This window comes from Erithacus rubecula (assembly GCF_903797595.1).
Source record: "Erithacus rubecula genome assembly, chromosome: 5".
Taxonomy (NCBI): domain Eukaryota; kingdom Metazoa; phylum Chordata; class Aves; order Passeriformes; family Muscicapidae; genus Erithacus; species Erithacus rubecula.
The window spans coordinates 43,748,752-43,771,352 of NC_136687.1; the positions used below are offsets into that span (position 1 = coordinate 43,748,752).

At 41.8% G+C, this 22,601-nt stretch overlaps 1 protein-coding gene across 3 annotated transcripts; it reads right to left on the minus strand.

Moving 5' to 3' along the window:
• Positions 1–825: 825 nt before the first annotated feature.
• TMPRSS11E (transmembrane serine protease 11E) lies at positions 826–21,912 on the minus strand. 3 transcript variants are annotated; one of them, XM_079307407.1, is made up of 11 exons: positions 21,789–21,912; positions 17,267–17,378; positions 9,239–9,362; positions 7,889–8,004; positions 7,626–7,693; positions 5,937–6,037; positions 4,934–4,972; positions 3,760–3,940; positions 3,285–3,550; positions 2,261–2,403; positions 826–1,832 (listed from the first exon to the last, which is right to left on the minus strand). In XM_079307407.1, exons 2-11 carry the CDS (start codon positions 17,357–17,359, stop codon positions 1,671–1,673), a joined length of 1,293 nt encoding a protein of 430 aa, XP_079163533.1. In that variant the 5' UTR covers positions 17,360–17,378; positions 21,789–21,912; the 3' UTR covers positions 826–1,670. The 3 variants fall into 3 exon arrangements, with proteins under 3 accessions (XP_079163533.1, XP_079163532.1, XP_079163534.1); XM_079307406.1 differs by lacking the exons at positions 17,267–17,378; positions 21,789–21,912 and adding an exon at positions 15,897–15,991 and having other exon boundaries at positions 5,937–6,100; XM_079307408.1 differs by lacking the exons at positions 17,267–17,378; positions 21,789–21,912 and adding an exon at positions 11,586–11,715 and having other exon boundaries at positions 5,937–6,100.
• Positions 21,913–22,601: the final 689 nt, after the last annotated feature.

Genomic DNA, 22,601 nt, shown 5'->3' on the forward strand with positions numbered 1-22,601 from the left:
CTGCTCTGTTTGGCAGCACTGGCAGCAAGCTGCACAGTCCAGAGGGGATCCCTGAACTGCCATCGACTTTGCCAGATGACTGGTGCTCAACTTAACACCCTGATCCTGACTATAACCACTGAGGGCCTGTTTCCCCCAGCCCTTCCAACTACGAGCATACTGAAAGCCTGTTGTTGGCCTTGTCTAGCCTGGCAGAAGGTTCTTGCTTGCCATGCTGGACCAGCTCTGAGTCTTGGCAGTGGGGACAGTATATTTTCTCCTGAGTTCTTTCTCTTCTGACCACAGAGGGAGAAGAGAGCAGTCGAGCAGCTCATTATCCAGCAATTAAGTGCAGATTACTTGCTGTTGTTGGGATCAGGATCCACATGAAGTGTTGGCAAGCTTGCAGACACACCAAAGAGAGCATCCCTGCCAAGAACAGGTGTGTTCTGCTGCTGGGTTCTAGAAAGCGTTGGATATCTACCTGGCTGACAGAAACACGGGCTCCTGAAAACATGAAGCCAGAGAGAATATGAGGTTTGTGTGACTGAGATCATATGAGTCAGCTACAGTCTGGCAATGCAACACAGACAATTCTTACTTCCTGTGAGAAGGGAGAGATATGTACATAAGATTTCTGGGTCTGTCAGAAGTACTGCCCTGCTCTGAAAGAGAGGGGCATTCCCACTGTAATGCAAAAGGTTGTTTGGTTTTTTGGGGTTTTTTTAACAGGATACAGCTAAAGATGCACATATAAAATTATAAAAACTTGAGAACAGCATTCACAAGAATAAGAAGTTTGAGAAGTTTTTTCTGCTGATGGTCATACTAAGATCGTTACACTCGTTCATCCTGCACAAAAGGAAAAGGACTTTTATTCAGAAAAATACAGTCTGGGAAGATAAAAATTGAAATTAACTCAGCCAAATATTGCCCTTTGACAACAGACTGGTATGAACATAAAGTGGTTTTTGGTCTTAAGTCCAGCAATCACTCCCCTGGCAAATGCTGTCGTAGAGACTGTTCATATGAAGCATGAGCAGGCATAGGTTCACTTGTTAAAAGAAGGTGGACAAAAGCTGGTGTTTTCCACTAATTTTTTCTTCAGGCAAGGAAAAGTTCTCTATTCACTTAAGTAAAAGTTCATTGTGATATTAGGAACCAGGACTTCTCTAAGACATCTTCCATTCTTCATTACACTCCCTGGAATTATGCAGGAGAAAGTGCAAGAATTCAGAAGTACAGCAGCCTTGAAGTCATGGCCTGGACATTAGCTTGTCTATGGATAGATGGTGCCTTGCACACAGCAAATGGATGAGCCAGGTTTCAGTTACAGCTTGTCTTGGATGCTGGTAAGTAATTGTTTGGGCTCAAGCACTTGGCTTGGGTATAAAAACTGGGGCCAAAACATGTGGCCATGGAGAAAAAAGGGTTAATATATTGCATATAGACAAAGGGAGTTGTCCCTCTGACAGACAGACTGCTTCCTGAACAAACAAATATCACATGGATCAAGTCCATCCTTGGCTGGCTGTAGGCCAAATCAATTTCTAGTCCTAGACTGCTCCAAGCTTACAGGTACTTTATACATGATCACAAGCTAAGCCAGCAGCTGCCTAGAGGGTGACCACAGAGCAGGATGTGTCAGGAATAGCTGTACACAGCCCACAAAACTTGACTTGCTCCAGGTTTCAGATGCCCGTTTTGGAGTGGATCCAGTTTCGATAGTAAGTCACTCGTGTGTATACTCCTGGTTTATTTGGCTTGCCACATTCATCTCCCCAGCTCACTATTCCCACAAGATACCAGATTCCTCTGGAATTCGCATGTACCAGTGGCCCACCAGAGTCACCCTAAGGAGAAAAATATCAACAGACAAAAAATGTAAATAGTGTTCATTCAGGGAATCCTGAACTCACTCATGAACTCAAATTCTCAAATTCTTCTGTTACATTTGGCAGGTATTTTTCTACAGATATCAGCTATAATTCAAGTTTAACACAATTTACTGACAAGACAGAGGCTCACAGCCTATGTCTAATTCAGTCTCTGCCAGTCCACATGCGCACATCTGCATATTCTCACTTGTGCATTGTATATAAACCTCATGAGAACTGAAGGGCAGACTCCAGCACATTGAGCCTTGAAGCTATTCAATTTGCATCTGTCAAGATACTGAAACTCATAAACTTAAGACTGCCCAAAGTAAATTTTATTTCTAGAAAACATCACCTTTCACCTCATCTATTTCCTTTTTACTATTACCAATAAAGAGACTTACCTGGCAAGCATCCACCTGCCCCTCCAAGTATCCAGCACACAACATTCCAGGTGTTATTGCTCCACCATACACTTGTCTTCTATTACAAACCTCAGTACTTATAATTCTCACTTCTGCTTGTCGAAGCTGATTAACACTATAACCTAGAAGGAGAAGTGGCATTAGAATTTGCAGACAGGGTAAGCAACATAAAAAACTCAGAGATTAGGAGAAGCCAAATTTTCCTGCCACTTTTCTGCCATCACAGGCAATTACAGGAGCTACCCAGAAAATGTCACAGGATAAAGGAAGTTCCCCCCACCACCAAAGTCCTTTGCTTGTTCCCAAGCATAACTCCTATCCATTTTTCATCATCACTAGATGCTCTTTAGCATAATGGACAAATGGATTTTTGTACATATTTCAATGCTGCTTTCAACTGTAGACAACATGGTGTGTCCTTGCTATCACTGAAAAGATCCATTTGGTTAACCGAAGCATAGCTTTGGGCAATCACTACACTATCCCAAGGGCCTCCCATGATACACAACCTACACAGTTCAGTGGGTCTCACAAGCAGATTTATAGTCCCATCCTCTCTAACCTCAATGTCACAGGTTTATTTGAAAGAAGCTCACTCAAATCACTGGATGAGGGCTCATTAATGACCAAAAGGGAGAATTACTAATGAAAATTGTCATGATGCATCTATAAAAAATCTGAATAGTAAAAGAACTCATGCCAGAGCTAAACCCAGAGGAACTGGAGAACAGAATGTGTTCAACTAGTGCTGTGTGTGCAGCAACTAAGAAAAGCTGTTCTTAAATCCTTTAAGACTAACCTTCAGGGTCTTCCCATCATTTCCAATCCACTGACCAAGCCAGAAAAAAAAAGCAGCAAACTAAGTCCAAAGGTATCTCATTTTGGCATGTGCCTATTAAACACCAAGTCCAAGGTGCTCAAAATAGACAAAAACCCCAAAAAACTAACATTGGTCTTCTCAGGCACATGTGTGACAAGGCACAGGGAGGCAAGAGACACTCACCATCATTCTCCAAAGCTCCCCAGCCAGTGACAAAACAGGAAGTGTTGTCTGGGAAAATGTGAGATGCTTCAGGAAGGCAGACACTGTGCACGTCACTTGTGAACTCAATAGCAGAGGCAAGTTCCACAACAGCCACATCATACTCATGATCAAGGAGAAAGTCACCATATCTCTCATGAACAATAATTCTCCGGACAAATTTTTTCTGTTTTGGAGGTCTCAGCAGAATTCCAAAGCTGGCAGTCCACCTCCGAGGATCTCTTACTCTGTAAGATGTTTGAGGTTATGCCAGAGCCACACAAAACAACATCCCTAAGAGAATTTCCATTTAAGCACCAAAAAGCAGTGTGACCAGATTTGCCAAAGGGGAAGAGTAAAACTTATCTTTCAGTGAATAGAGATATTAGAGGGCCACAAAAAGTCAAAGCACCCAAGAGTCCTAAGGCCTGTAGGATCAGAGGTGCTGATGACTTACCCTCTAAAGCAGTGGGCTGCAGTCACCAGCCAGGTGTTACTGATGATTGATGCACCACAGCGATGGGTCCCATCGAGCTGAATGCTGGCCTGCCATGGCCATTCTCCCTCCCGTGCACGCTGCCCACCAGTAATTCTTTCCACTCCTGTGAAGGAGAATGCCTGTCTTCGTATTCCACAGCCTGTCAAAGAAAAGGCAGCTCTGCTTTAGCTGATTGAAGGCCCTCATGGCTGCAGGCACAGGTGTAACATGGCAGGAGTCTCTGTCAAGAGACAGCCTTCATATAAAGCAGAGAAACCAAGTGCCAGGTCTCAGGATAGATGCAGAGGAAACAAAGTAGTTTGGTAGAGGTGCCAGTGCTTCTGCATTAAACCAGTTTTCAGGCACACAAGCCCATATGAACATGGGACTTGAAGGCTCTGCATCTGAGACACTGAAAAAATTTTGTCACGTCACCTCTAGATTAGCCTTGGCAGCAGCAGCAACAAAAAAAATAGTGTCCTCTTCCCATCAATTTACTTACAGCCACTGTGCCACAAACAGGTATTACTCAGCTGAAAAAGTTAGATTCAAACCAGTTAATTCTCGGAGGCCATTTGAAGATGGAAAGCTAACATACAAAGTCTTCAAGAGCAAGCAGTGGACTGATAGAGTGTCCTGGGAGGATACTTATGCTGTCTTCCAGTTTCCAGAGGAACTCCTAAGACCTCAAGGGGGAGCACAACAGGAGGAGTGAGAACGTGCCACCCTCCAGGGCAGAGCCACTGCCTTGCTCTCAGTGGCAACAGCTCTTCTCCCTCTCCCACCCTCTGGCCTTTCCTTAATTTTAGCTCAAATCTGACAGACATCTATCACCAAACCTTTCTTCAGAGAGGAGGGGGAAGAAGAGAAAATGTTTTTTGAAGGATTCCAGCAAGAAGCATGGCCCACAGCAAAAGTGTAAAATAAGTGCTTCCCACCATCAAGCCAGAATGCTTGCTTCTATAAATGTGTAGAGCCAGCAAGACTGCAAGGAAATGAGCTGAAGTCTTCCCTGGCTTGTGCACTGTTTACTGCTCTAATTTATGCAACAAATTCTATTTTTAACTTGTATCATAAAAGTAGAAGGATTATGTAAGCACAGAACCCCTAGTACTATGTCCCTGGACCTTTACTATAAAGCATTTGTACTTACAGTTATTTAAAAGGTTATCTCCCTTTTCCTTGTTCAACTCTGGAATGAAAAGCAAAGACCACAGTAAATTTATTTCATCACTACATGATCTACCCCAGCCTCTCTCCCTGTGCCCAGGAAACACAAATTAAATGGCTTGCATTGCTGCCTGGAGCAACACTACAAAATGTAGTAATTTGTTCTGTTGGAGAAGTTCAGTTAAGCCTCTGCTCCTCACTGAAAGGCCACAGAATGCACCTTTCCTGCCTTAGCTCAGAGCTAAACAAAGCAGCAGATGACTGCAAGTCCAAGTTACATCTACATGTACAACTTGCACAGCCACCAGCAAATGTCTACAGGCCTTTGTTCAGGTTTAATGTGGAAAGGTGGCCAAATGAGTCTTCACAAATCTTCAGTGCTGGGACTGACTGTAGATGCAACATTTCTAATTTCTTTCCTACAAAAACTCCTCTGTCAGTCTGATGGCAATCCACAACAGATTAATGGGAGAGGATTACTACCTAGGGATCCCTCAGGATCTTGTTATGGACACTTGCTACAGCAATCTGTCAAATAACAAAGGAAATGGCAAAGGGTAGAGAAAGGAACTACCTCAGCCCTGCATTTTTTAATAGCTTTAGGACTCTGTATTTCAGTGCCTGGTGACAAATGTCTTTGTTCAATTTACTGTCTTAAAGTAGTTTGTGAACCTATGGTCACAAAGTTGGGCCTTTTTTGATGAATTGAAGGGACTATCTCATTCAACACAATTAGGTCACACAGGGAAAGTCTCTGATGCGTGGAGAAGAGCTCACACTCATAAATCAGTGCCATAATGTTTTCAGCGTTTCCATGCTCTATCTTCCAACTTCCCAGGCTGTCAGCCTAACAGGCAATTTTGAGAAGGCAAAAAAGAAAACAAGAATTGCCCATATTTACATACTAAGGTGAAACTCATTGCACTAAGAACACCAAAGTCTGAGGAACAAATTCCAAGCAGAAAACACAAACCTAAGGCACTTGCCTGTGAGTCTAATGGTAGACTGGTCAACATTCAGGTATGTCGAGGTTGCTTTCAGCCTTCTGAGTAACACACGGTTGACTTGACCCCAGGTCGTTGCTTCACTGTCAGCAGAGGGAAATTTAAATACCAGAACAACAGATGCAAGCACTCCAACAGGATCTGGGCTACAAACCAACAAAAACAAATGGTGTCGTTCTCTCTGCCTACTAATGCTCCTGGTTCTGCTTTGTATGGACTGCCTTCTTTATATGAGAACAGGTCTGGTCTGCACAGATGTCCAGGACAAAGAGCATGGCTGTGCTCAAATAAAGGAAGATGATGACATGTCAGCAGGCAGCAAAAACTTCTTGCTATGACAATGATCAGAGGGAATTTTCTGGGAACAATTATAAGCAGTAGAGCTGAGAAGCAAAGGAGGGATCACTCCCTTTGGCCCCACACAGGTCCTTATCAGTAGGACACAAATGACAAGGGAACACTACAGCAAATTAAAACCCTTCAACAGATATCCAACAGGCCATTCCTAACAGCCATTCAAAAGATCCAGTTACAACAGAAGTTAAAAAGATCTTCTGGCATTTCTTTCCATTTAAGTCATTTGTCCATTTATTGACCAGTCAGATCCTTCATGTTCCAACATTCTCAAGAGTTTGAGGTCACTTACTGACATTATAAAATACTGGGCCAAATATCTTAAACTAACCATCTAATGCAAAACCAACTGAAGCTTTGAGGGAAAGACAGCAGAGATGCAGCTAAGCTGCCCCAGTGCCTAGCTTTACAAAGTATCTGTAGTAAAAAAGGGTTTGGAAGAGAACAACCTAAAAGGTGTAAAGAAGTCATTTGGACTTAGCTCCCAAGCTCTGCAATTTCTCTTGATGTACACTATAGGAGGCTTGTGAAAGAAACCATCACCAGGAAATTATATAGAAGACTTTGATTAATTACTCATTCCACCTGGAGACAGGTAAAAGCAAAAAATCCCAGAAGTGCTGTGAAGGACATTTTTGGGAAGTCTGGCAATTTTGCTATCTAGGGAAAAACATTCCACAGCAGAATTGAGCCTTATAGAAGTACAATTCCAAAATTAGGTAACATGGAAGAGAGGGAGGCAATAACTCTTATCACTGAGAATGATACATAATTACTGCAGGGGAAAGAGTTAAATCTCACACAGGACCCTCTACTATACCCATGTCTATGTTCCTTCATCTATATCCATGTATCTCACAGTAGAATCATTTATTGCTTCAGGCCTTTTCCCAGAGGGAGAATAGTCACCTCCAGGCATCACAACCATACATCTTGCAGAGGGGTAAACACCAGCTCAACATTACACAGCAAGAAATAAGTGGGGAAAAAAGCTTATTCTGCATCTCAGGCTGTTAACTGGTAGTGAAGATGCAGATCACCCAATAATCCAGTTACTGTATCACAACCACAAGCAACAGGCTTACTGGTAATCAATCTGTGGAAGTATAAGGCCAAACTTCTCTTCCTTGCTGCCCTCCAAGGGTAACTGAATCCTCAGTGTTGTGAGCACTAGATGACAGCAACAACCAGACAAGGCTTAGTCACCCTGCTGGTGCAACCCAAGCATAAATAACCAGGAATGCTCCATATGGTCAACAGGTAGGAAGAAAAGGTATTTAGCACATCCCTGCTTATTCCTGCCTTCACATTACTTACCTTAGACTGACCACATGGGACCTGATGTATCTTTTATTTAGAAAGGAACCCCTGAATATTTCAGCTATCTGTTAAAAAATAAAAAGAGTATGTTAAAATACACCTGCAATAAGTACATGCTTTACAATATAACAGTCTCATGAGCCTCAAACACATGAAAATGCCTACAGATCTCCACCTCTACACCAAAGCTATCACTAAATTTCCATCAGAGGACACAAATACAAAATAAGTAACAAAATCAGCTAAGTAGGCTGATTTACCATGGTTTCAATATCTTCACTTAGGTTCCTGAACTCATCTGTAGTCTGCCTTTCGTACTGAGGATTGTAGTCTACATTGGTGATTAGGAAAGATGCATTGTAATATCTGTCTTGATCTGCAGAGGAGAAAAAGAAGGAAAGGCAGTTGATCATGTTTAGTACAATTCAAAGATGCACAGTAACTCACAGGACATGGCATCAGCAAGGGTCCCTGGTCCTGGCAGTGATCCTGTCAACTATGAAATCATAGCTTCAGCAGCATTTTGGGAAAAGGAGGTTCTGGACCATCCTGTTGCTCCATGGACCATCTAGGGGTTCATTTCTGCTTTGAGGACCATCCCAAGGAGCTCCAAATTACACCCACTACAACATTTCTCTGAGGTTCATCTTCTTGTCAGCCTGAGGTGAGCACAGCTCAAGACAAAGGAGCCCTTGTAACTCAGACACATCCACTCCTCTCCAACTGCACTCTGGCATGTCCCTGCCCTCTGAGAGGCACATTGGGCAGAACTGTTTGCATCCCTTCAGTGGTCAGGTTAATTTTAAAATCTGATTCCCGAGTGTATGGCAGAGAGGAACCCTGTAACACGGAGCTGGCAAAAACCAAAGTAAGCTATAGCTCTGCCACTGCTCCTTCTGGTGGCCTAGTGCAAGTCACAGCCTCATTGACTCTTTGTCAGCTGAGATGGCCAAATGATTAATTCCATTCCAGCAGGAAAGTATTTTAAAAAACTCACACTGGTATCTCCGAGACTGGGAATGGAATGACTCAACTTCATTCATGAGGCAAGTGACTGGGAATGGAATTAATTGTCTTCAAGTCATGAGCCAAGATGGTTTGACTTGGTGATCTTAAAGATATTTTCCAACTTCAATGATTCTACGATCTGCTACTGAAACTGGGCTCTTGGCAACCAGAACTGAGTCCTGAGCTCTGAAAAGCCTAAAGCTCTGCTCTCTCTCTTTCTGGAATATTCTCATCTAGAGGGGCCAGGTTGAGTTTCTGCAAAAACCCCATTCAAAACTAAGCTTACTATGCATAGCCTGAGTACTAGACACACCTCTGGCTTATACAGAAGACTGTTATCCTTTGCTCAGTCAGTGGAGACACTGAATACCAGCGGAAATACCAGGGCAAGAAACAAAAGAGGGTTAGAAATCCCTGCTTCAAGCACATTACAAGTATTCTCACAGGTTTTCAGATCAATCTGGCTCTCATATAGTATTTGGAAAGTTCTCATGTGAATTTTATGTGAATTGCAGGCCTGAATCATCAGGCAGGACCACAGTAGCAAGTGAAACACAACAGATTCCTGAAAGCTTATAGGAACAAGATAGCAGGGCACTTACCATGGCACAAAAGAAATGTAATCAAGCCAATGATGAGGGCTAAGCCTACTATCACTGACACAACAATGACTGCAATCTTCCATGGCTCTATGCGCCTTTTTGCTCTGTCCATCTGGATCACTGCCTGTGTTGAAGAAAACAACATGGAGAAATTAAACTGCAGTACAAAGACAATAGTTCATCCAGAGTCTAATATATCTGGCACAGCTTAGCTCAGCTCAAAAACCCCACAGATGAGGTAGGTTGGAAGGACCTCTGGACTCCAAGGGTCTGACTGTTTAAGCTAAGCCCCATTAAAGCAGGTTACTCCAAGCCTTGTCCAGTCACGTTTTTAGTATCTCCAAGTAGAAAGATAACTTGGTCTCTCAAGATCTCTGGTCCAGTCACTATCCTCATGGCAAAAGCTTTTCCTTTATATTTAGTCAGAATTTCCTGTGTTCTAACTTGCCTCTGTTGCCTCACATACACCTGGAGAAAAAGTTGTGCAGGTATTGCTAGTGGAGATAATTTCACTTCAAGAAATATTACAGATTTCAGGTGCTGCTGACTACCCACACAGACACTCAAACTGATTATAAATGTAATAATTATGACTGATGAAATAACCTCTGCCCCAAGGATACTCTAGGCAACCAGAGATGCCACATGGTACAGAGCTTTGGTTATATTTAATTGGTATGAGTAGTAACATTTATTGAGTCCCTACAGAGTCTGGGGCTTACTGCTCCAAAGCCACCCATATATTGAAAGCAACCACATCCTGTCTCCTGACAGACAATCTATAGAGAAAGAGGTACTTGTGTGTAAATGTGACATGGCAACAAGATCCAGTAGTAACCCTCTGAAAGCCAAGAGCAAGTGGTTGAGTAAAATGGTTGAGAACTTGACTCACACATGGACAAAGACACAGAAGATTCTTTCCTCCACTTATATCCTCCAGTGCAGCATTAAGGAAAAAAAACATTAGGAAAACAGCTAATTTTGCTCATTTTGCAAAACCTTAAACACAATTATTAAAGATGCCCAGTAATTCCACAGCACACCATGTGGTAATTGTCATGCCACATACTGAGTCTCCTCAACATGGTCTGCATTAGTACAAGGTATCAGAAAAATATCCGAGATAATCTCAGATATCCTGGAGTGACAAATGGCAGCAGCCAGTCCCCAGAAGGAGAACTGGCTGGCTACCCACCATGCTGCCTTATACTCTCTGATCCATTCTTGTATTGTGAGCCAGACATACTAAACACTGTTTACCCCTTTTCAGGCCTCTGGCATAGCCATCTGAGCAAAATCTTAGAAGATGAAGGCAGGAAGAGGAAGAAAGGCAGATAGGGAGAATAAGTGTTTGCAGGTTTTCTGATTACAAGGTAGAAAAGAAGAAAACACAGTGAAAGCAGAGCAGGTTACCAGCAGAGGCTCCATCTCAGGAAATGAGCTGTAAAGGTGAGGGTCTGATGCACAAATCCAAGACAGCAAAAGGCAATGAAGTGGTGAGAGAGGGAGTTGGTGTTATACTCTCTGCTCTGATGGGAAGAAGACCAACCACAAGCAAGAAATGACAAGCTGGAAAACCAAACAAATGGGAAAAACTAACCAAACAAACAAACCAACAGCACTAGAGAGGAAGCAGATATTAGATCTGCAGACAGCAAGGGTGAATTCAGCAAGAGACAGGGAAGCAGGAGGAAATTTTAAGTTTAATCTCCTCATATAAAATCTTGATTTTGGCTAGTGAGAGTGTTAGCCAAATGGGCAAACTTTTTGCCCATTCAATCAGGTGGCATACTGGAAAGAAAATGTTAAAATAGAGGAGCTTCAGCCAGCATCACAGCTGCAGGTAGTCACAAGAAGCAGGTTAGTGTTACTAAAATACACGGGACAGGCGACAAAGATCAAGTCTTCTGCTTCAGAGTCACGTGCTATGGAGGAACCCAGCACCTCTCCTTCTGTTGTTCCTACTTTACTAGGGCAAGTTCTGCTCTTGCAATGCACAGCCTAAGTTTTCTCCCACCAGACTGGCTCAGTTTCCTGATGTCAAGGCTGTAGGCCAGTGGATAGGAATCTCAAAATCCAGGCTGGCCAAGATTACTTCTTTGTAAATTGCAAGTTGCAATAAGCACATAAATAACACCCACTAGAACTCAACTGGCTCCACTGAGGCCTTGAATTCTCACCATCTAAACCTGTATACACTATCAGTTCTAAGGGTTTAGCAGAAAAAGAGGTTGAGATAAAAACCTAAAACTAGATCTGCCTCAGTTTCTTCAATACACTGCAGTTTTTCATGGAACATTCCCATACCCATCTCAACCTCTCCCAGACCCTGGGAATTGCAACATACCTCATGGGCAGTCAATTATTACCCTTGAGGGCAAGCCTCTTGGCTAATCAGAACAGTCTACTATGGCAACAAGCCTCTGCCCCTCCTTAATAGGCACATTTCATGCTTGAAAGAGGCAGCTTTTGCATCTCACTTTGCTCTCCTCACTAGAGAGATTTTGCTTCCAGCCTGAGTGAGTCCCTCCCATTCATCTCAACCAGATAGGTTCCCTGTCTTGCAGCTGTCCCCACTCCAAAGGGCCTCCACCTGAATGGCAATTGGAGCAACATCCATCCATCCATCCATCCATCCATCCATCCATCCATCCATCCATCCATCCATCCATCCATCCATCCATCCATCCATCCATCCATCCATCCATCCACTGCTCTCTGCACAGAGAACACGCAGCACAGCCCTGGCAGTCTATGGCTGACTCTGCAGATATTGAGGAAAATGTACTCTTGGATCATAACCACTGCATTTTGTGAACTGCATCCAGACAGATTTCCTCAAAACATGGCTTTATGCTAAACCAACAAAGTTTAAGATTAAAAGAACTGAGCATCTCCTTGCTTGTGAGACTCATGCTCTCACAGACAGCACTGTCCCTCCAGACATGTCTCTATTTCCTTTCAGTGCAAATACCAGCAACAGCCACAAACACTGGCAGCACAGACCCCCTTCTCTTCCAACACTTCAGAACTGCTCATTCTCCACAAGTCACACAGACTTGAAAAGGGAAACAGAAACCTTAGGAAGTGCTGTAGTGCCAAGGGAAATGGAAACGTGGGAGATAAGGAATAAAATCTTATGCCACTTCTGATACTGATTTCACTTAACATTTTTTTTAAGAAAAAAGTTTAAAGCACTCATATCATAGAATGGTTTGGGTTGGAATGATCTTAAAAATCATCTAGCTCAAACATCCTTGAGCAGCAGGGACACCTTGCATGTGACGAGGTTGCTCAGGGCCCCACCCAATGTGGCCTTGAACACTTCCAGCCAGGGATGGGGCATCCACAACTTTTCTGGGAAACCTGTTCAGGTGCCTCACCACCTTCACACTGAACAATTGTTCATAGTATCTCCCAGGAGCTTCCTCTTCTCCAGGCTGAACAGCATAATTCTCTCAGTCTGTCTTCACAGGAGAGTTGTTCCAGCATTGTGATTATCTTCACAACCCTTCTCTGGCCATGCTCCAAAAGGTCCATGTCCTTATGCTGGGCTGTCCACAGCTGGGTGAGTACTCCAGCACTGTGCAAGAGCAGAGTATAATCCCCTCCCTCAAAATGCTGGCCACAATTCTTTTGATGCAGCCCAGGCTGGCTTTCTGGGCTGTGAGTGCACATGGCTGGGTCATGCTGAGCTTCTCATCTGCCAACTCCCCCGAGGTATCCACCAACATCCACAGTCAGGTAATTAATTTGTAATAGGATATACAAATTAAAGTGGAAATATCTCTTCAAAACCAAAACAGTTTCCTCCCTTTAGCAGGATGCTTTTGACTTCCATCTTGCTAAGTAAAGAATAGGGGAAAAAAAACCCCAGAACTTTTGCAATGGAACGACCAAGACTCATCTGTGTACAGTTACCAACGTCCTTCAATTGTAATGTCTGTGTGTGGGACGAAGTTCAGTAACCCCAAAATTTTGTTGGTTTGGGTTTTTTTTTCCCATTTTATCTCTATTTTATCTCACAACTAGGTATGCCAAGCTCTGCTGAGACAGAGGCTAGGATGGTTACTGAAAGACAGTTCAGGTTATATCCACTCAATGATTTCATTTTGAGTGTACATTACACCTCCAACCAGCTCTTCACTCCCCTAGCCTTTTTTGCTGTGGTGCCCCAGAAGGCAGGACTGTTGTGCTCTACCAGAATAACCACCTTGACAGAGATTCCTGTGCTTAGGACATACAGCTCCATAGTTATATAATTTTGTGGCAGGTGGATCCCCCTGTTTAGGAATTAGACATGGTCTTCTCCGCACTCTAGCAACCAAATTCTGCTCCACCCAGCAACACTCAGTGGCCAGAGAAACACTGATCTTCTGCAGTGCTGATGAAAGCTTTACAATATGGATGCAACCTTTCTTTCTTCCTGTAGCAGAGACACTGGTGTTCTCCTCAGAAGACCCTGAATATCACAGCTGTCTGTGTGATGCTTTCTACAGTCTGGTGTTTTGTACAGCCTCACATTTCTTGTTTCCTTATATCACAGGCTTTGACTATTTTTACTGCCCAAACTCCAGTAAGCTGCAAATTAACTCTTAGTGGGGCTGACAGGAAAATTCAGATAACTCCAATGCATTCAACCTCAATAACTCAAATTTCACAGCAGCAAAACCTAACAAGAGATCAGACCCAGACTCCACTGGGAGATCTCAAAGGCCAAGTCCTCTCTGCTCTTAAAACCACCTCCTCATGGTTTATTTCTGGCAGCTCTCAGTCTGCAGTGAATTGGTGAGAAGTTTCAAACCCAAAATCCTTTAGTTCAGTACAGACCTGCTTATCTTGGCAATACTATTGGTGAACATTAAACTTTCTCCAGCAATCCATGTTCTCATTTAAAATATGCATCATTCCCAAGGGGCCCAAGATAAACCATGGAGAAAGCAGCATCTATCCAGTCAATATCACAGTTAATTTGGGTTGGGAAGCACAAACTATTAAACCTCCTAGTTTATACACCTTTTCTCTGAGACAAAGACTGTAACCACTAAAAAGTTATTCTGCACTGAAAAAAAAAAAAATCCAAATGAATTATTTTGAAAATAGATATGTTTTCATATAATTAAAATGCACTAAAGTTGTGCTTAGAAAGAGATATATTAAATCAAACCTTGATACAAGATATTTAATAAATGAAATACAGCAAGAAATAAAGCTACATTAATAGTTATTGGCATATTATGAAGAAGAGTTATACTGAAATTTTACAGAGATAAAATTGGTCTTCCTTGTGAAACCAATGAGAAAGCACATAGGATTTCAGGTTGGACTTCTGATCAGCCCCAAGTGATTCTTTACCCTTGAATTTGGAACATTTACCCAGAAGTGATAGACAAGCTGTTTTTCCTCTCTCATCTTATATGAAACTCCCTAAAAGGTTACTATATTCATTCATTATGCAAGTGATGCAAGTTCAGCTCCCACTTCTGCCTGACAGGGTTTGATTCACTACATTGAGATTATCCATCTCTTTTGGTTGAGTTACTGTGTGTTATCAAAAGCCTCAGCAAGAGAGATACCAGCAAACTGATGAGAAAACATCTGTTCAGACAAGAAAAGAAAATGTAACTTTATCATGTGGCCCTGATCACTGATATGCCAGATAAGCAGGGAACAGCTACCCTGTTCTGCTTTACAGATCTGGCCTTGATATTTTTTTACTTCTTAAGCTAAGACCTCATAGCATCCCAAACTAGATTTGCTTTTAGATTAATCCAAATCATGTTGTTTCATGCCAGCTCTTTACTGAAAGTGCTTTGCCATGTTCCATACAGAAAAAAACATGCAACCTCTTCTGTGTGATCAGCTGCTGTCTTCCTATTATGCATTTATTATACCCCTGGCAACTGATAATCCAGTATTCTCTGAAGAACCAGTAGCAGAGTTTGAGTAGCACATCTGATGAGGAGGGTCTCTCCACATTTATAGTCATGACCAGTTTTCCCAGTTGCTAGATTCAAGTACATGCCTACAACCACTCTTCCTAGAAATAGGACCTTTCACAAGACAACTAAACAGACCAATATGCTGGCCTGGTGAGTGTGATTTGAAAATCCAGACTAGGTCCCTGGAGCTATCTACCTTGGCAGGGTGGTTGGGAATGTCAGCAAATGAGATACATCTGGCTTAGATCAGGATGCCTGGATGATAGAAAAAGCACAGGACCACAAGCAAGACTTGCTAATTTCACTCCCACCTTTACCACAAATAATCACACCAACCTAGCACTTCTCCTGTGCTCTTGTGGCCTACTCAAAACATGCACTTCTAAAAGAACAGGACACAACAACCTCTGCTACTTTGAGAACTGAAGCAGAAACTAGTTCCTGCCTGTGTACTGCCGGACCCTTCTTTGGTTGAGGTCAGTTACCTACCAGCCTCAATTACTCAGTGTTTGATATCTCCTAAAGCATTGTGATACAATGAAAGACTTCCAAACATTGAAGGGATCTGCTGAGGGAAATGAAGTGCGCGTTTTTCTATGCGTCATACTGAACCAGCTTGATCTCCCCACACCCTTGAACAGCCCACAAAAACAGTAGGTGCTGCATGCCACCCCTCTGCAGTCAGATAAAGCATCAGCAATGTATTTGCCTCTTACTAATTGAGCTCCTCCCCTTAACCATCCAATTTTACCAAGGTCTTGCTGCTTCCCCATAGCACACTTCAGCTGGGTGAAGACAACCGCTCCAAACGCGGCTCTTGTCATTTGCTTAAAGATTCAAGGGCAGCATTCGGTCTTTGGGATGTCTCATCTCAGAGCTTCACAGCAACTATATCCATGATGCCAAAGTGCTGCTCGTACAGGCTTCCCTTGTTATCCAAACACCTCTGCAATCAGCACAAAAGGTTTGCTGTTCCTTACTCACTCACCCATTTTGCACTTGACTGTTTGGAAGTTTTGAGCTCTTTGATTGTTGGGATAGAGGTAGCCTCCCATACCACTACAACATTCCGTGGGAAGTAACTGTAATGCCAAGGACTTAGATATCCTTTATCACTTATTTGTCTTTCTACAGATGACTGCCACAGACAACGTCTTGAGAAAGACTCTCATGTTCTGAAACAACTTTTAGCAGAAGTAGGAGGACTACTCACTCTACTCACTACATAAAGACTTACAGTCTACATGAACACTGAGAGGTCATCTCAGTGTAAAGAAAATGTGAAGTACATGGCCACTGACTGCAATCAGTTTAGGGTAAATTTCTGTAACTTTTACCTCTCGTCTTTACCTCTCAGATTTCCCCTTCCAGCTGTGTTGGTCATAGACAAGTATATTGTTCGGTTAGTTTGGCAGTCACAGATGACAGCAGTAGATCTCTGCTTTCCAACCCTCAAAAATAGCTCTGCCTGCCTCCTTTTGTCCTTCTTTGCTTTCTTGAAATCTACTCCAAAAGCAAGACACCACACAAGTAGTTATAGTCTCTGTGGGTTTTCAGTTTGATTTTCATTCCAAAGCAGGGCGGGCGAAATGGTCAGGTGCCAGATTTGGTGCATTTCCAAGCTGATTCTGCACAGATTAACACTTCACTGGCTGCATACAAAGTCCATGAAAATAATCAAAAGCACAAGAAGCTACTTTTACCAACTGTACTCCACTCATCCTCTAGTTCAGCAGCTGTGTCTGGAACACATTCTACCTGCACTAGCACAAACAGTAGGTCAGTCAGGGAGGGCAGTGTGAGATGAATGTCACCTGCTCTCCACATAGGCCACCTTGATCTGCCATAATGTGCTATAGATGAGCTGGAGAATTCCCAGAAAACATGCATATTGGGTGAGGAGAAAGGCTGAAATATCAGAAGGATTACTGATGTACGAAAGGCAAATCAAACCAGAAACAAGCTCAGAACTAGTGCCATTCTCCTCACACCCTCAGTTGAAACTCAAACTGCCCTATAAATCTACATACGAGTAGCCATGCTGCCCAAAATACCAAGAAGCAACCCAGAAACTTGTGGCACTCACCTCTGAGTACCACTGAGAGGTCAGCAAGAATCTCTTCTCTCTGGGAGATCCACCGTCCCAAACACCACAACACACTGTGCAGCATCTCAGCATAGACTTGAGGCTTTATCTCCTGAATTAAGAAAGAAAGGAGTCATAGGCAAGTCAGAACAAACAAGTCCAGCAAGTCCCAGTGACAGAGGCTTACCCAGTAGCATGATTCCTCCCCTAAAACAATAACAATACACTTCTTTCATCACACCTTTCATCCAGGAATCCCGAAGCCTTTTCAGAGCATTAGCTACACCCTGCAACACCCCAAATAAGAAGAGCCATGAAAATTTTGCAAGGATGTGGAGTTTATTTCCTTCTTTGGTATAATTAAGAACAAATCAGAAATTGTGGGAAGGACCAATGCAGAAAATTTACATGTTCAAGAGAATGTTTAGTCCTAGGCCAGGTATGGAGCTGACAAACTGATGCAGAATCAATGGTATGTGCTTCTTAACTCCCCTGAACTTCCTTGAAACTGGAAAAGAATTTGGCCATAAAAGAATTTTCCCTCATAACAACAGCTAAATTCAATTTTTTTCATTCTCCTTTAACTCCTTAGATGGTAATTTTAATTGTGGTCAGCTAGCTACCTACACATTTCTCTCCTGGAAAAATTCTTCTACATCATAAATGTTTGTGATATAAATATTTCAAGTTGTCTAATTAAAAAGTTCTACTTGTGCTAGTGACAGCAAGGTAGCTGGTAAATCATCAACACAAGCTCAAAATCTAACCTAAGGTACCATTTCTGAACCTTCAATTTTAAGTTTTGTCAATACAACTAAACTTACTAGAAGATGTATGTGACCACATATCCTGACACACAGATTTGTTTCAGAAGGACAATAGAGAAGAGAGACTTCTCAACAAGATACAAGTGGTACACATTTTCTTTGTTTTACTGCAATAAACTTTCTAACCTCTAGGGACTCTTCCTCCACATAATGACCTCCATTTCACCCCTCTACAGCTTGGGGATCACCAGCTTAGTAACACACTGATGCAAATACACCTTATACAGCTGGAGCTCTTCCTTCCACCTTACATCAAGTCCATAGCCAAGTAACAGGAAGACTGCCTTTTGGAGAATGCCAGCTTCTTTTGAATTAAGCATAAGCTAAGGATAAGCCTCAGCTTCTTGTAATTTGGATTCGATGTCTCAGCATAATTTGTTACAAAAGATGACAAATACAGTTGTTAATGACACATTTAATGTAATTGCTTCTCAATTCTTTAACTGGAAGCTGCATTGCATCCCATATAGGAACACCTGAGTCAGTCCAGATGTGCAAGAGAAATGCAATCAGAAGCCTAGCTAGAGGGTGACAATTTCCAGGGTAAAGTATCAAGTGTCACATGATTACCTGACCTGTGCATAGGTGATGCAAAGCCGTTCATTCCAGGCACCCCATGATCCTCAGACACAGAGCTCTGCCTTGTGACTTGATTGTGCCATAGGTGGAAGAATGTACAACACAGAGCCCTCATAGCTATCCTTGCACAGCCTCACCTGCAGGCAAAAAACCTATTTTCATTTAAAAAAAAAAGAGGTTAAAATGAGGATGCTTTTTAGAGCACTGAAAAGCTTCTACAGGCTTAATTTGATGACACGAAGGCACTAAATAATGTGATAATCCTGGTCAATGGTCCCCTCTCTGTACAAGGTGTCTGAGTTTCTTCTTTCAATGGCAGTAACTTCCCGCAGCAAAAAGCTCATATCAGAAAAAGGGACAGGCAAGAGTCACAAGTGATTCCATTGCCAGGTACCAAACAAGTTTGGCTCCTGATTCCAAAGACAGTCTTCTTATGTGCTTTTTGGTGCTACACTGCAACACTTAAAAAAACAGTCTGGAAAAGTTCGGATGCTGGGAAGGAGGTAGGGGTACCACACAAAAGAAACAAGAAAAATTCTGGAGACTGAACATAAAATGCCAAAGATTAAGACCCCAAAGATCAGAATCCTGCTGGTGAGGAGTCAAAATTTCAAGGATTGGCTATAGCAATGGAGTGAGGAAGTGAGGCTCAGGGTCATCAGCGACTGAGGAGCTTCTAGAGTGGATTAAACCCAGCAAAGGATGAACAAATTTCTGCTTAAAGTGAGAGATAAACAGGATCTGCACTTCACATGCGGAAGACAATACAGAAACTTCAAACTGACAAGTAGAAAACAGATTGGTGCACATAGGAAAAAATGTATCCTGTTGTAATCCTGTTGCAGTGGACACTGCAACCTCAAGAAAATAATGAGATAGAATTTACACAAAAGTAACACAGGAAAAAAAATTTCAAAACTGATATGAACAGGATGCAGGGACAGAGAATCAAAACAGTGACTTCCATGTTCCACAGAATTCTCCAAGACATTGATGGCAGACCCAAAGTGCTTACCCTAAAGAAGGACTTGGATGCTGCATGTATAAAGGAAACATTGTGGCAGGAAGTCAATGGAACATGGAATTCCCAGGAACTGTCATTCCAACTATTTTAATTACTCTGAAGTAAAATGTGAAACCTTTTACACTGATGACTTAGATAATACTGGATTTCTGGATGTTGTAAATAACTGTTTCAGTAACAGGCAGCTAGGAAATCCACAAAACAGGAAGCAACTCTTGATTCAGTCCTGACCAGTATAAACAAAGGATTTATCATCTTTCTGTCTGAACTATATCAGCATCAGATTCAGCATTTCAATGGGCACTGAAAAAACAGATCAATTACTGACATGCTGAATTTCAAAGATAGAAATCACATAAAATTATAAAAAACCCCTAAAATATAAACCTTGAAATGCATGTTCTCTGGAGACAGAGAGACTATTTCAAGGCATCATGTTAGTCTCAGAGCAAATGCATCCTGCCTGGCAAAGAAAAAAAATATCCTTGAGGAAGAGTAAAGCTAAATATAATGGTATCTAAAAAACAACAAACCCATTTGCAACAAGTAAATAAAATAAAGAAATTATAATGCTTTATCTGAAACCAGCTCACTATCTCATAGGAATCTCTGCTATATTCATAAATGGTCTGGAAAAAAGAAATACTGACGTGATAATCATACAATAACTGTCTAGTTATCACAGTACAGCTGCAGAAACATAATATTGAGATACTATGTAATAAAACAACAGATGAAATTTGGAATTAAAAAGTATAAAGTGCCACACTTTAAAAAAAGGCCAGTCCTAACTCTACTCCCTAGGTGTCAGGAGCTGAGTTATTATTCCTTTCAGAAATAAGACTGAGGCAGTCTCCTATAAGCATATAATTTCAGGAGCAGCCAAAAAATAAAAATCCAAAAAGAATGCTAGAAACTATTTGTAAAGAGAACAGAAAAGCAAAAGGAAACAAAGTTATTGCCCAATATTAATCCACATTATGCCTGTATCCTGAATATTGCATTAAATTCTGGTCCATTTTGCCCATCTCAAACCTTATACAGAAGAACAGTAAAAGAAAGCAGAACAGCTGATCAAAGGAAACAAAGCAGCTTCTATGTATGGGATGCCCAAATAGACAGGACTGTACAACCTGACAAAGGTATAGAAAGGGGTAGGGGTCTAGAGAGTATCATGTGGAGCAGTGAAAGTGAACAGCAAACCACTGTTCACAGTTTCTCCTCATACAATAACTAGAGGACTTCAAGCAAGAGTGACTGATTGAAAATAAGCACAAGAAAATACTGACATATTAAAAAAAGTGATCAGCTATGTGACTCTGCTTCAATGTATGTAAAATGCCAACTATTTTGCACATTCAAATGAAATAATCTGTTTTCTGGAAGAAAATGCTACATACAGCTCTTAACATGATGATACAGATTTGCGATCCAAGAATTTCCTGACACAAACCACTGGAAATTTAAAAAACACTCTCAGTAAGGACCATAATCTGACTGCTGTGTGTCATATTCTCTAGGTGCCCTCCACTGATCATTCCAAAAGGATCTAGCTCATTTAGCTGCCAGGCATGCCTTCATAACAGTAACAAAGTACTATTATTTTTTTGATAGAACAACCAATACCTTGGAATCGATGTTTTCCCCATCCATGCATTCTGAGCAAAATGTGATCTGACCTGCCTACCTTGACCAGCAGCCACAGAAAGGATATACTGGGGTCTTTTCTCTTAAAAGCTGAGAAAACATGGCACACCTCTCATCAGAACAGTTCCAAGAAGCTTTAGGCACTATGTTCTCAGCACCTGACAGTGCATTAGGCTCCAGGTATAGACAGGCTTGTGCTCTGCAGCAACAGGCATTCCTGGCTATAGATCTCCCTCTCTGCATGTCTTGGTGACATATCAGACTCCAGAAAGGGGCTGTGGCTCTCCAGTTTATCTGGACAGAGATTCTATCTGAGAGAGCTTAAAGCCAAGCACCTCATGACCAAAATTTGCCACTATTTTTTGAAATTAATTTCAGACATATAGCATTATTTTCTTAAATCCTCTCAAAATTTGGCAGGTGAGGTATGGTATACAACACTTACCTGAAGTCAAGGCAGAAAGTTACTTTTTCTTTCACATGAGGACACTGAGATGACATTAATGCATCTGTGATTGATGAGCCAACCATATTTTTAATTTTTCTCCTCCAAAGCTGTCCACTTACCAAGACACCTGCCACAGAAATAAAGTCTCCTTTATTCATAAGAATGTTAAGTTAACACTAGAATAGAAAACTCCTGAAAGAATATTTGCATTTATAGAGGCTCCTGCCTGATAAATTCCTTTCCCGTCAAGAAAAAGTCAACACAATTACAACTCTTGAGGCACACACCTCACCACACCTCTGTAGCCACAAGTTTAGAGAGTTCAGTCCTCAGCACAGAACACTGCAACTGTGTCACAGTTGTGGTCTACAGCCACTGCTGGGAAAGAAAGAAAGGCTCCCTACAGGATAGGAAAGCTGGAATGGAAAAGGTAATATCTGTATTATTAATGTCACAAAAAATTTGCAACACAGCTCTCTTGCTATTCATTACAAATGCAAGTCCAAATTCCACAGCTTATGCTTTTGTTCATGGTTGCACACAAGTATCTAAGTTGCACAGTATTATATTAACAATATTTTAAATATTAAGCAAAAAACATGTTTTAAAATAATTATTTTAAAGTATTCAAGAAAGGCATATTCAAACTTCTGTGTGAGGAAAAAATAAGAGTATAAACGCAACACACTTTACAACTTGGCTTCTCCCTTAGCTGGAATGTACTTTCACAAAATGGAATATCCTTTATCAGGCCCACACAAACAATAACTACAAAACCTTTCCTTTCTCATTTTATTGAGGGAGCAGCAT

Coding starts and splice junctions, on each gene's coding strand:
- TMPRSS11E (XM_079307406.1), bottom strand. CDS start 15,953: ATGGGGAAGCAGCAAGACCTTGGTAAAATTGGATGGTTAAGGGGAGGA. Junction 6,101..7,625: donor TCCCATGTGGTCAGTCTAAG/GTAAGTAATGTG, acceptor GTTGGTTTGTAG/CCCAGATCCTGTTGGAGTGC. Junction 2,404..3,284: donor GGGAGCTTTGGAGAATGATG/GTGAGTGTCTCT, acceptor TTCTCCTTCTAG/GTTATAGTGTTAATCAGCTT.